Below are 15,263 nucleotides of genomic sequence, written 5' to 3' on the forward strand. Positions count from 1 at the left end.
AAGCTAATTAGAGACTTGAAGGGTGTAGAAGGCATGTCAGTTCTTTATAAGTTATGGCCAGTGGTCTTTTGTTGTCACAGGAACAGAGCACCACCCATGACTCTGCTAGTTAATCCTAAAATAGGTTAAGTATCTAAAATTCAGTATTTTGACTTTGTGTGAAATTTTCTAAATAAAAAAAGTTTCATTTATTTTTCATGAACAAAGATAACAGTAATGCATTAATGATATAATTTTAGATTTACAAGCTGGGGGTGCAAAATTTAGTAACTTTTTTTTGCTTCAAGTCAACCTTTTATAATACATGTCTTTTTTATGTATGACTTCCTATGTTTAGGTTTCTAAAATTTTTCAGAAGCTTGCAACATATGTCATTTACTTTGTAAGATTAATATGTGTATGTGTATGTGTGTGTGTGAGTATGTGTGTGTGTGTATGTATGTGTATAATGCATGCATTAGAAATCTGACTTGGACTCTGTTCCCCCTAAGAGAAGTGGCTTACAGTTTCTTGTCATCATTGTTCTGCTGTGGAAACAGTTAACTGTGATGATTGCTGTTATTATGCCTTATTTAACATGGGTTATGTGTCAAATCAGTTAAATCGTACTTTCTCGTGCACTCTTCCCAGGGGAGTAAAGAGCTCAGTAGAGTTAACAGTTGGCTCCTTGAAAGCCTTTCATGCCCCTGCAAGTGAATGTCTACCAGTGAGTTTTGATTATTGTGGGAGCACCCTCTGCCTGCGTGTTGTGAAGAAAAAAGTCTTACTATTCCTCTCCATGACATGAAAGCATTGGGGTTCTAATATTTGTTAACAACAACAAAAACCCTATTTAGTATTTGTTTGTGATTCAAGTTTATTATTTCCCCATATATGTGGAAGTTCTTATACTGCCCTTCAAAAATGAGAGAAAGCTTACATTCTGAATTTTTTCATTAACATGCCTTCATGTTTATTTCTTCCTGCTTTCTCTGAAATTTTCCTATAAGGAAAGTATTAACATTTGCAGTTTAGTTTTCATTTACTCAGTTTGTAGTGTCACTTTTATTTGAATTTGAGTTTGCAGAATTATTGTAATATGGTATATATGCTTGACTCCATTGACTTTTGGCTTTGCTCTGTTTTACTTTTGCGGGAATAGATAGCCTGCTATGGTTACTCTGGTCTGGAACAGATTCTCACACTTCCTGACTACTCTATACTCCATTTCTGCCTAGCAATTGATGTCCAAAACTATTGCCATCTAAATACTCCATGAAGAATTTTTCTTTAAATTCACCATAGGGATTCTTAAATTGATACCCCTCATTAAGCAATATTATGTATTCATTGGTAGTACCTGTATAATAATTTAGAAAGATAAACATATTCTAGTAGTAAATGTCAAGGGTAGAAACCAATGCCCTAATATTAATTCTGGCCTAAAGAGTGTTTGTATTATTCAGCATAGGCCGACCTTCCATAAGAAGATGAAGCAGCAAAGAATAGCTTATGGTGAATGACCAAAAACTTCATACACCACAGAACCACTATTGATAATCTTCTAAGATATAACCTGATAATTTCTGTCTACAAATAAATGAGTTTGATGCATTTATGTTTATTGTGTTTGCTATTATGTTTCTTCTGTTTCTGCCACTGTTTTCCAGTTGTGTGGGGCAGACCACAGAAAAACCTAACACTGAACTATTTTCTCAAGGAATCACAGAGAAAAGTAGAGTCATAGTTATTCTACTTAGTTATCATAGTTATCATAGAGGTGATAGCTGACATATGTATTATTTTTTGTGTGCCAGGCATTGCATACAACACTTTATATACAATAATTCACTTAATCCTTTTAATGCCCATGGAAGCAGGCTTTTACATTATTCACATGAAAGAATGAGAGAAGAGTTACACTTTTCCAAGGTTTCCCAGATTGTAGAAGTCAAAGGATGGTATTCAAAGTCTAGTAGTCTGGTTCAAAACTGTGACCTTATTCATCACATGTTACTGTCACCCTTTAAAGGCTTATCCCATGTAGAACATGATAGTGAAACTGAGAAATACAAAGAAATGACAAAAAAAGTATATTTGGAGAGGGGAGAAAACTTTATTTACAAAAAGTGAGTAGTAGACTGACACTACAAATGTTGCCTCCAGTTGATCATAATGAAATGCATTTTAAAAGTGACAAAGGGAAATAAGTCAACAGCAAATTCTCTAAGTACTTTGACATACTGAATGGAAGGTGACAAAGCCATTTTCCTGATAGGTAGATTCTGAGAGTTTACTTTCTCACAGATAATCTCTGAAAAAAAAAAAAAAAACCTACTAAAAACATACTCAGCTGGGGGAAATCATTTTGTTTTTGTGACTTTTGGTTAAAAAAAGATTCCTGTAGTGCTTAGCACATATTAATCTTTCAATGTCATGCCCTTTCTACTTACTGAAATATATGCTAAAGTGGTATTTTCTAAAAACAGAATTTTACTCAAATTAATATGTTGTCTTGATTAAAACTTTTCCCAAAAACTGAAGTATTGGCTCTTCAAAGAAAGCACAGAGAGGACATTACTGTTTATGACAGTAGTCAAGGCTAGTCAATATTACTGTGGAGGAAAGTCAGTAGTATTTAAGAATAGTGTGTTATAGTGTTATAGTTAAAGAGTAAATATATGTGCATAATGTTAGTAGGTTAGATTGCTAAATGGGTTACAATTTATGAATTGTAAATAGTTCCTTTGCTTTTTCATGCCCTAATAATTGTTAGAAAACCAAGTACTTTATGAACAAGTATTTGCCCATATGATTATTGCAATTCTAAAATTTGCTGCTTGTTTTTCAGCGGCTGGCTTTGGAGGCAGAGAAAGTGCAAGCAGCACACCAGTGGAGGGAAGATTTTGCTGTAAGAACCTTTTGAACTATTCATTTTAACTAGATTGATATTTTGTGTTTGAATAATTATGTTCACATTGAAATGTTTACATAGCGATGGAATTTCATGGTGTTATGGGACCAAAAAAACAGCCAATATTTTTAATGTTTTGGGTAGCCAGAGTGAATTAAGTTAGTTTATATGTTCTTGTTCATATTCTATATAATAATGAAAGAAAAAGAACCTTTTAAAATGTTCTTCCATATACAAAGGTATTTATAAAATATATTAAAAATAGCAATAAATTGTACTATCTGTATAATCTTTATAGCTATTATGAATATAGTAGTTGAAAACCAAATCACATTCAGCTATTTTGTGTCAGCATACATCTCAATAATCACCTTGATGGTGGGCACTGTGATTAAATTGGGAATAAATGTATTAAACCTCTTAAAGTCTAATTTGCTTCATTTGGGTAGAAGTGTTCTACCCTGGCCTACTTTTAGCAATACCAGCTGGCATTAGTTTTTTGCATATTTCTTTTGGTAAGCTTCTTTTGTGTTCCAACGGTAGATTAATTACACACCTGGCAGAAATTCTCCTTGTGATGAAGCTGGTCTTTCTGTTACATGTCCACCCTCTTGTAGCCAAAAGGCACAGTGAAGATGTCTGCCCTTAATAGCAGAAATAATTCCATTATACAGGTGACTTATTTATTGATAAGAAAAGCATCTTTAGTTTCCAATAACTGAAAAATTCTATACAACTCATCTTAGGGATATAACCTTCTCTTAACCATTGCTTCTTATTTTAAAAATAATCAGAAAATGAGCTGCAGCTTTATTTCAATATATTGTAAAATAAAAGCATCAAATTTAAGTGTTAGAAAGTTGAGCTTCAATAGAATACTAAACTTGGTTTAAAATTAACATTTTTACTTAGCAATTGTTTGATATTTCATGTCAACAGAAACTATACTAAATAACGTTTTCATTTATATGATATCCAACCTTCCATCCTTGACACTTTTGTTATTGCTTTTTATTATCTGGTAATATATATTAAACAGTTTACTAACTACAGACTAATTGACTACTATTATTTTGTTTCATTCAGTAAGTTGGTCATATTCCCTGAGTTGTTGGTGTCACAGAGGTATTAACTTTGTCCAAAATTGTTTATCATGAGTAGGTTAATAAATATCAATTTATCAACTGTAATATATAAAGGAAAAATTAGTGATCAAGTAAAAACATAAACTCCTCAAACATTGAGAACAAATTCTTAACTCCTTCATTGGTGGAGTTTACAATAGTTAGTTGCTTTTAGATAAAAGGAAAATAGACTTGAAATTTTGTTCTACATATAGACAAAAAGCAGAAAAAACAATTTGTCCAAATAAATATTGTTTTGATTAACTAGAACCAAATGAGAATTTCTCTTCTCTCCTCCCCCTTCAGATAGAGTGGCATGGTGAAAGCCCTGTAGCATCCAGTAGATGTAACGCTAGATCTATTCAGCCTATTATTGGTACAGTACAATTGGTGATGATTTAATTTGGATCTTCAGTAATTAGAAGAACTCAAAAGATCATTAATGTCACATAAAATCAATTTCTGTAATAGAGTATACATTTTTTGATTTTTAAAAGTCCTTATTTTCACTAAACTCATTTGGTATCTCAAATACTCATTAAAAAGAATAACTTAGAATGTAGGTTTGTACTGATGCCTGTTGTATCATTTATGTTTTATTTAGCTATTTATTGCTTTCTAGACATGAGGTTTCCTTTCCAAGATATACTGTAAATTCTTTAAAACTGGGTTCATTAACACTAAATCATCATTTTGGCAATGACTTTTTTCTCTTTGCAGAATGATGGGTGACCATTACTTACAACACAACACTTAATGGACATTAGCTATTAAATATTTTATTGACTCCAAGTCATTAGCAATTGTAAGGCACTCTGCCATTTCATATTTCACTTATTTCTAAGAAAAAGAAGCCAATTGAATTATGATGCAGCAACAATTTAAAGCAGTATTCTTATTTTTGAGATCTCAAAACCTAAAAATACTACCTTACAATGTAATCCTTATGACATTCTTTCTCAGTGCCTGTGCCTAAGTAACAGCATTGCTAGAAAACAATCATGCAAGATTGCAAATGAGTTCCAAAAAGACACAGAAGCCATTAGTGAATGTAACATGGCTAAATGGGAAATAGTTTACTCAGGGTAAATAGCAAATAGCGTTCACCCTGTGGGAGAATTCTTGAATAAGCTCTGTTTCTAATTTCCCCTTAGGTTACTTCACAATTTTGGTGGGGACCTATGAATTGGTTGATAACCAAAGAGACTGGTAGAGGTAAACAAGTTTGCCACTCTAGGGTGGTGACAGCTCATTTTTCCTGCCTAACATTCTTAAAGGACTGAGAATGTCACTCCCAGGACACATATTGCACACTCAGAACTGGTGCTTCTCATACCTTACCCTGTTAGACAGACATCAAATCATTACAGGAACTCCCCACTTTGAAATACCATGGACAGACAGAGCATTGAGGTGGTGGCAAATTTATGCTTGGAGAATAGAACCAGAGTAAAAATTCTAACTTTAAGACTCAAATAAGTAAAAAGTACAAAAGTAAGACACATTTTTCACTTTAAAATTTTATTTATTTATTTTTATTTTATCATTTTTTCATTTCCTCACACATATTCCCACCACCCTCCAGCCTTGCTTCCGGGCACTTTTTTTTTTTCCTAATTAAGTAGATGGTGGTCTTGTTCTTAGATGTAGCAAGGTTAAATAAATCTTCAAGGCCAGAATATAATTCAAATTGGTGGTTGAAAACTAAAACTAGCCAATATTAAATTTCTTAATTTGTGAGACCATACAAAACAGTTGCAAGTTTTGTCAGTATTTTAACCAAACATTTGAAAATGTTTAATTTGAAGTTAAATGCTACCACTTTCCAAAAAGTCCTCCATTTAAACTTCATAATCCTTTCATCTTTTAAGGTATTTAACTATTTGCACCAGTGCAATAGTTCTTTAATGCCATCCTTTAATAATTTAACACTAAGATGGTGTCGAAGGCAGAAATAATTTCCTAAAAGGTGCATTAACATTTCAAAAAGAAATATAATATTCTGCTTCTTCTCTCAAGTATAAGTTGGCAAGTTTCGTTAATATTACTTAGGCAAAATGTTGATTAAAATTCTCTACTGTGTAATGTAGAAAAATCTCATAAACAAAAAGAACAAAAGGCAAAGCACTAATATGTTGGCAACAACAAAGGGCTCATGTAATTCATACTCTCCCTCAGCTCCATTTAACTCCCAACTGAATGAACAATTGCGAGAACAAAGGGCATACACTCTAAATGGATTAAGATTTATGCGGTCATGCATTTACAAGTTCAAACTAATATTTGTAAATAAGCTATGTCTGCCAGCTGCTTTCAGGTCTCCATGCAACTTATGGGTGTTAAGGGTGACATTTCCTGTCACTCATAATGGACAAATTATTTTATTAAGGGCAGGTGGGGAAAAGGAAAAAAAAAAAAAAGAGCTTGGGAAACTAATTGTTCCCCATGAAATAATTGCTATTATTTCTACCAAACAGATCTTTTCCAATTGCATTTGAAATCTCATTTGATTGCATTGCAATGGTTGGTTAACTAAAGCAATTTCATTTCTAACTAAGCCTGCAATATTAATTGTAGTTACACATGTATAAACATAAGGGTGCCTAATTTGTATTTTAATAACTAGGATCTTTATGTATGACTTATTAGCGCTAGCTTGTTACTGGGTAGGCTCACTATAGAAGTCTAGAAATTGGCCAGTAACTAAAACATTTGAAGAGCCTGCTTCAGCTTCAGCTTCAGCTTCACAGGGAAAGTAAATTGGAAAGCAATTTTTTTCTAGTGAAAGAGTGTTACTGAGTAGCAATCAGGCTAATTTAGTTCTTAAGCATAGCTTCAATTCTATAATTTTTAAATAACTGTGCCAAATCATATGTTGAATTGTTGCTTTTGAAGTATAACATTTAAAATTTTGTGTTTATATGAATAAAATTAATAGGCACTGGCATTATGAATTATTTCATCAATCCTTATTCATCTCATGGAGTTGCATTATTTTGGTTAATTGAGGACAAATAATTGCGAAAATGTGCAATAAAAAAACATCACACCGCATTTATTTTGGTTATAATGTATAAAGTCAAATTGTATCTATATTACAACTTGGTATGGGTCCTGGATATACAATAGTTGTTTTTTATGGGTAAAAACGAGGGGAATGATAGCCTGTCTATAAGAAGAAATAAGTGAATATAATAGATCACTAAAATGATTTTAGACTCTGGCTTGATTTAGTCTTTTACCTCTGTTTCTACCTCTGATTGAGTCACTTGCATAATTTAATGTTTTGCAACATTTTTGCTTTCTAAGAAAACTATTTTTATTACTCCTCTTTAGAGTCTTGAGAATCTGCCCTATTAATCAAGATAAATTAAAACGAGCCACAGTACAAAACTGATTTACCCCAAAATTCTGAGAAGCCAGTGCAACGGAATGGAGTCAGGTTAGTTTATGGTGCTTCTCCACACACGTGTAAGTGCCCAGGGTAAGAGTATGGTGACACACAGAGTAGATAAAACAGCTATGGGCTTTAAATTGTTTCCTGGATGACAGCCCATAGCTTTGGTTTCTCATAATACAAAGAAGTAATATATTTAACCACTGACTACCTAGTCAAAAAAATTGTTTTCACCCTTATTTTTATTATTTCTCTCTGATCTTACCTTCCATTATTTCAATCAAAGCCCACATAAGGATAGTTCGTGATATTATAGTAGAAGACCCTACAGTAGACACTGTGATGATGTGGCCATTGATAAATCAAATTTAGACATAAATAGGTCTGGATAAATTTCTCCAATTTCCTTTCTCTCTACTCAGAAAGGGAGGGAGAATTTAAGACAAATGGCAGGAAATCGGGAGGTTGTAGACCTAATCTGCTGCTAATCTGCTGTTTAGATATCCTGGGATTGAGATTATGGAAATCAGGCTAAGTTATTAAGAGATTTCTGGAATTGTTGCCAACATGCAAAAGTTCCAGCCATACAGAGCACCCACAATTATCCTCTTTGGTAGTTAAAACAGAGTCAATTACTGCCACCAGCTGGTGCCAAATTATAGCTGCCAAAAGAGGGATTTTAACTCAGAGATTTCATTAACTTCTCATAATTTGAGCTACACTTTATTAAAATTTTTGGATACTAGTATGCATTAAAGTAAGGGCTTACTATATTAATTTCTAGAACACAAAACAAATAAAAAGATGAAGAAAAGTGTAAACATTACAAATTGCCACAGTTTACATACAATACATAGTTTATGAAGATTTAGTCCAGAAATTTCCAAACACTTGAATTCCTTTTTAAAAGTCATCAATGAGCCAGCACCAGTGGCTCATGCCTATAATCCTAGCTACTTGGGAGGCTGAGAATGGAAGGATAGAGGTTTGAAGTCAGCCAAGACAAATAGTTCTTGAGATCCCATCTCCAAAATAACCAGAGCAAAATGGACTGAAGTGTGGTTCAAGTGGGTAGAGTGCCTGCTTGGCAAGTGCAAAGCCCTGAGTTCAAACCCCAATCCAATGAAAAAATTAAAACAAAAATAAATTTAAAAAATCATCAATGATTGTACATTGAATATCTATTTAGGGAATACGAGGACCTTCATGAGCTGACCCATCTAACTTTTTCTGAACTTTTTATTGCAACATCTTTCCAGCATCTGTTACCATTCTTCTGAGACTGTAAGCCCACTGCAGACTAAAGTTTGCCTAAAACAATATTGTCTTATTCACCTCCAGACCTTTTGATAATCTGTGCTTAGAAATCTTTCCCCTATCTTGCTAATGTTCTCATGGCTTTGGTTGTCAAGCATTGAATTTGCTGGTGTATATGTGTCACTAATGCCTGCACACGATTCAACGTGTAACTCTTTTTTTTATGTTTTTTTCATCCCATGAAAATGTAAACTTCCTGCAGATAAGAAATGTGACTAATGCATCCCCAAGAAAACCATAGTCTAGTGTAATACATGACAGATAATAAAGTGTATTTTTTATTAAAAATTATTACTTATAGTATTGGGACATCTTTTTGTATTTGTAAACATCACTGTCTGTGTTACTGAGGAGATAATGAAAAATTTATTTGAACTGCATTTTTTAGATGTTGGAATATATTTATCCACAGCAGTGGTATAGTTATGGAGCACTGGGCTTAGAGTTATGCAAATGTACTTCAAATTTTGGAACTGCCAATAACTTGCTATGCAGTTTTGGCAAAATAATAGTCTCTTTGAATATTAAGTTCTTTATCTAAAGTCTCCTAGCTCTATGAACTTTACCAACATAATTATCTTTGTGAGATGCTTAGTGATTACCTCTCTGTGCTTTCATCAGCACTGTTGGTCATTCCATGGTATCTCTAGAAACCCCAGGTTTGTTTCAGGTGATCACAAATAGGTTGGCCTAGTCTCTTCAATGAGCATCTGCTAGCTTTACTACTGTCATGCTTTATTTGCTGTTGCTGCTTCCCACACTGAGATTTTCTTGAGCTGGGGTCCTGGTGTGCTCTATGCAGACGTGGGGTGACCCTATTCCCAGGCCAAGAAGTTTTTAATTAATAGGACCCTGAAGCTAGTTCTCCTACTGTTTGTGACACAAAGTTCCTGGAGAAAATGGCTCATTCATTATTTGTTCGATCTTTCTATGGGAGCAGAAATACTTTTTTTTTGAGAAACTATTTCTTACATTATCCTTAGCATCTCAATGCCCCTGTGAACTCTTCCTCCATACATTTCTCTTCTTTAGGAAACAATCAATTGACCTTCAGCAAATAAGATGCATTATGATTATTTGCTAGCTCCAAATTTATGTTGTCATAGTTCAAGTTGAATGTTGGAGGACTGTATTTTTACATACAAAAATTATTTTCAAATTAGATGAGCTAGTTTATATAAATATACCCAGCACTGTGGAAAGTCTTAAGAAGTGATAATTTTAATACAGGGGCACAATCTCCTTCTAGCCTTCTTACAAGAAGTTGGAGAGTATGGAACCTGGTGCACACTTCCATTTACTAGAGATCCCCAGGACTGTGTCCTGGGGTAATGACTCTATTCTCAGAGTTAATTTTGGCATTGGGAATAACATCAGATGCTGGAATAATTATAATTTGATGGAGTTATTGATATGTTCATGGCTTTACTAATATTGCTATGGAGAAGAGAGACTGTTAAGGAATTGAAGACATAGCCTGAAAGTTTTTCTTCCTGAAGTAGTGATGCTACAGTGAAACATAAATGAATAATTTGAAAAAATAAAATACAGAAGCAAAGAATGAGATGCAGGTGATTGATGAAGCCATGGGGTCCAGATTTTACTGGAATACTTGTGAACATTTAGAGTTGCCCAGCACAGCTGAGGCTGGAGACTGAAGGCTTAGTGAACTAGCTTCAGTGGAGGGATACTATCTGGAATTCTGAAAAGTTTCTGGAAAGAACCTGGATGGGACTGAGTGGCTATCACAATAGAGATTACCCCAAGAAATTACCTTCGAGTAGACAGAAGATACTTTTGAGAAGTCTCTTGTTTAAACTTAGAAGTTATAAATAGACAATCTAGAGAATATTAAAATACAGTATATATGTACATTTTTAAAATATGCAAGCAGACTTTAATATCAGGGTTGATTACATGAGACATTTGGTAGAGAAATTTAGGGAAATGACCAACTCTCACCAACCATGCAAAAAAGCCCACTTTACAGTAAGTGCCTCCTTTTCTCTGTAGGCTGCTGTCATTTTGCAGCCTTCTGAGTCAGCCTAATCAAAGGATTTATTCCTTCTGCTATGCTTTCTGCCTAAGTCCATTTTATTTCTTTCACTTCCTCATCAACATAAAAACTGACTCAGGATCTGCTAATATTAAAGTGAAAAATCTATTACCCCTTCTTAATGTTTTATATTTCTTGCTATCTTACAGAGAATAACTCAAAAGAAGGGGTGAGTCTGTCCAATTTCTTCCTCCTCACTTCAATCATGGGCCTGCCCATTGGATCAGACTTCAAATTTCATCCCTGGAGGAACTTTCCTCAGTATTTTCACACCATAAATCCCAGCCAACTTTTTCTGTTTATCTTCGTGCTTTGGTCTTTTTACATCACTTTAACATACCACTTACTCTTCACCCTTTCTTCACTTGGTTTTCAGAAAAGCCCACTTCCCCAATTTTCCTGTATTCTCACTAATTCTTTGTCAGTCTTTTTAGCACTCTTTCTTTCCAATATTTGTCCAAATCTTGTACTTGCTGCTGGACAAGGACTCACCACTTAAGCTTCTGCCAGCCGCATTCTCACCATTTTAAATAATAGGTTTTTTTAATTACTTTGAGATTGTAAGAACCATGGCTATTAAATTCTTCATTGTATTCTAGGATTGCATGTTTTTGACTTTCTGTTTTTCTTCTTTCCAAAAATTCATGGTACATGAGTCTCTGAGTCTCTGAGTTAACTGAAGTTTTGAAGTTTTGATGGAGGATGACAAGGGAACATGAGAAGGAGAGGATGTTGTGGTAGTTTGGAGTTTCCACTCAGGTGGATAGTCACACTATTACAAAATAATCTCTATCAATTGTGTATTTCAGTGAGTTTTAGTGTTCAAGAAGCCTGTAAGACATGGTAAAAATTAGTTCATGACTTCTCTTCTTGTCATTTTCCATTTCTTCCTAGGACTTACTTCTTTTGATGTTTTGCAGCTTGAATTTACTGGGAGAAAAATAGGAAACCCAGGTAGTAGTAGAGTCAACTGCATTTTCAACACCCAAATAGAAAATATCCAACAGAAATATTCCTGAAAATGTTTACTTACTCACTAGATAACAATAAGCTATTATAAATTCTGCTTTAAGCAAATCATTGGAAAACATGAATAAAATAAAATAAAATGTAAACCAATGCAGATTGGCAAATGAAACATATTGAGTGTTCTACACAATATAGTGTGCTTCCGACTCTACTTCATTCAGTAGAAAGATTTCATGTCTAAAATTTTTTTGGGCGATGAAGCAAGTAAAATAAACATTGTATTTAGAAGCAACAAACTCTAAGAAAGAGGACTGTCTCAGCTGAGGAGCTAGAAAGAGATTAGTCATTTTTTGTTGTGCAAATTTTAACTAATTATTTTACCTTTAAACTACAGTTTCTTCATCAGTAAAATAGGAATAAGATTGGTCTCAATATCTAGAGTTATTTTGAGACTTAATAGAAATTATGTAGGTAAGCCTTCACACAGATCTTTGAATAAAATTAAGCTTAAATATACTATGAAGAATGCTGTTATTTAAATAGTGATGAAATTCCAAAGCTGGGTAAACAAACGTAAATGCAATTTTATTTAGCTTTTTCCCTTTTTTAATTTGGCTGACAATTCACCTGCTTGTTTTGTAGTGGAATCTGCAAAGTGTATAGCATCTTGCCATCATAGAATGCCTTCCACATTAAATATGTAATCAATACATTTCATTGAGATCAGTTTTGCTTACCATAGTGCTGTTTCCCTTTTGAAACATATTTTCAAAAAGAATACATGTGAAATGTTAAGTAACAAAGTAATAAGGGCGTTACAGATTCACAATATTCATTTTGATAAATTACATTCTGTTTTTCTGCAAACACACATTCATATATAGATGAATTGATAGGCTGGATATTCAGCACAACTATATTTAAGCTCTTAAAATGTCCTGAAAACATTTTAGCAATCTTAGTGTTTGTATTAGCATGGAATTCCATTACCTTACAACTCTTAATCAGTGAAATCTAATAAATTTTACATATCTACACTGTGGGTTGCAAATCTGAGGTGTTTATGTTCTGAAGGGTTTCATTTTTGAAATAATAAACATTAGTTATTCTTTAGGGAGAATTGATTACACAATCAAAGATGCAATAAATTTAAAGTATGTGGTTGGTTCTGTTGCTGAATTCTTTTTTCATAATCCTTGTGGTGAGTGAAAATGACCAGATCATATATTTGAGATGACATAAGCTTATTTCTTTGGCCAGAAGAGAAATGAAACAACCTGGCAGAGAATATCAGTTTTTCTGTTATGTTAACATCACAAATGTTAATCCTGAAGCTTTCCAGAAGTTTCTCATTTTAGAGTTTTTCCTGAAATTCTGATGCATGATGTTATCTTACCGATTTAATAACCTGGTTAGAAATCCCAAAGGTTTCTCCTGTCTACACACTTTTCTTTCTTTGTGTCAGTAGTAAGGAATGATGAAAGACATGGATCATTTTAATACACAAATAAATAAAATCATGCTATGTGCCATTTTTGCCACCCTGTTTATTTTCGTATCTGAATGCACAAAAAGAATGTTTATAAGTTTAGAACACCACATTCTCTGGCATGGGAACTTTTTATGGTCTGCTTGCAGATGTTTCTTTTCTCAGCACTACCAAAATGTCAAGGATATTTCATAGATGATTATAAATTGTCTTCATTTCAGACTCTGTGACTCGCAGAGAAAGCAAGAAAAGCTAAGGTCTAGATACGAAAGCACACTTTGGCCATGTTGCAAGCTTTGTGAATTTTGAGTGGAGATGAGCCATTGTCCTAGACAATGCTGTGTCTCAGATTGCCAAACAGTCCTATCTTCCAACAACTTTAAAGTTCCTCAGTACAGTTAAAATCCAATGCTACTTTTGAACAAATTAAATTCATCAAAATATTTTGTTATAAAAGATGTCAAACATCTGTTGTGTGGTTTGTCAAGAGCCTACTTAAGTATGTTAATGCGTCTCGTTTTAGTAATGTAAGAACTACAAAGTGTAGGCAACTTTCACAACAGTTTATAACATATCTATAAGCAGACTTTTGAGGAAAAAGTCCAACCATATTTTAATTCATGGAAGAAAGAATCATACTCAGCTTTTCATTTCCATCCTGTCCCCACCCCATCACAAAAGTAAATGATAAAGAAAACTTATATGTGATTGTATTAATAGTTTGGTTATTTTATATTATGTATATTAATATCTTTTTTGAGAGAAAAATAGTATATGTGTTACTATACTAAAATCTCTTGTTATTTATTTACTTTTTTGAAGAAACGCAGTTAATTCACATGGGGAAGATGGATAATTTCTTTTGTGTGAAGAGGTAGGGTGGCACTATATTTCCTGAGAATGTAGAGTGAAAGTGGATTACACAGAAAATTAGAGACAACTAAGTCCTGAGTTACTTAAAAATTGATTTACCGCCCTGTCCCTCAGAAAGGAATGATCTATAGCAGTGTTTTCACTTACTGCTTTCAGGCTCCCCTGGGGCTTTATTTGGGACAAGGCAGTTTGGTTACAAAGGGCTTCCTGCTGAGAAAACTGATACCAAAAGTAAATAGAACACTAGAGTAAATGAAGTCAACAAAACAAGTAATTAAGTAGGTGCTGCTATACCAAAATTTAAAAGCATGGTTTTCTGAATTGAAGCAAAACTGTGGAAAATTAAGTTGATCACACAGTGAACCCATAGCTTTATTTAAAAATTTTTTAAATCATGCCATTAATTATTACTTAATTATGTTTTGGGAAGCAATTCATATTTTAGATTTTTATGGATTAACATCCAGTCCTTAATGATAGGAAAATTCATTTGTAGTTCTAAACCCAGTTTAAGTTTTATTTTTTAGTAAGTTGAGCGTTATAAGAGTCAGATGAGAGGGGAAATAAAATAGCTAATTTATTAATATATGACTTGAGGATATTGAAGTGAATATGCTATACTATTTCTATCTTGTATTAGTATTTTGCTGACTTACGTCGCTGCGCTTTTCAAATTATAGCCGTTTGTTTATGCTGCTCTCTAGTGAAGCACCCAGTAATGAGGGTAGTCATTTGTTACACCCTTTTTTCATGCTGATGAAATCTTCTTTTCTGTCTCCTTTCACCCTTTGCCACTTTTTTTCTTTAGGTCATTGACATTATAGTTGTGTTGGCTGACAATATAATTAGCCAGGGAGATTTGAGGAAGCACAGAGACTCCTTTAAAGTAAATTCTAGCTCTGATGAACCAATTTTCTTTTGCAAAGGGCAAGAAATATCTGGGATCCTCATCAGGAGGCAATCTTTTCCTTGGGAAGATGAGCATTAGGACTTAGTGTTCTCACACTAATGATGCTTGCTTTGTTTACGTTATATTTATACCTTAAATTAAAAAGAATGCATAGTGTAGAAATTTTAGTATAAGAAAATGGAAGTTAGTTTGATCTAGAGGATGTCATGTAAGCCTCGGTGTTAGGTAAGACCAT

General features: G+C 33.5%; 1 protein-coding gene across 6 annotated transcripts in view; it reads left to right on the forward strand.

The window, feature by feature from the left end:
- Cacna2d1 (calcium voltage-gated channel auxiliary subunit alpha2delta 1) overlaps positions 1-15,263 on the forward strand; it is a 437,884-nt gene that overhangs the window by 239,246 nt on the left and 183,375 nt on the right. For all 6 annotated transcript variants that reach the window (XM_074064875.1, XM_020156667.2, XM_020156666.2 and 3 more), the window contains one exon: positions 2,831-2,890. In XM_074064875.1, the coding sequence (XP_073920976.1) occupies positions 2,831-2,890 (60 nt within the window). The remainder of the gene's footprint in view (positions 1-2,830; positions 2,891-15,263) is intronic.

Source organism: Castor canadensis, chromosome 2, assembly GCF_047511655.1.
Source record: "Castor canadensis chromosome 2, mCasCan1.hap1v2, whole genome shotgun sequence".
In the NCBI taxonomy this organism is placed as follows: Eukaryota; Metazoa; Chordata; class Mammalia; order Rodentia; family Castoridae; genus Castor; species Castor canadensis.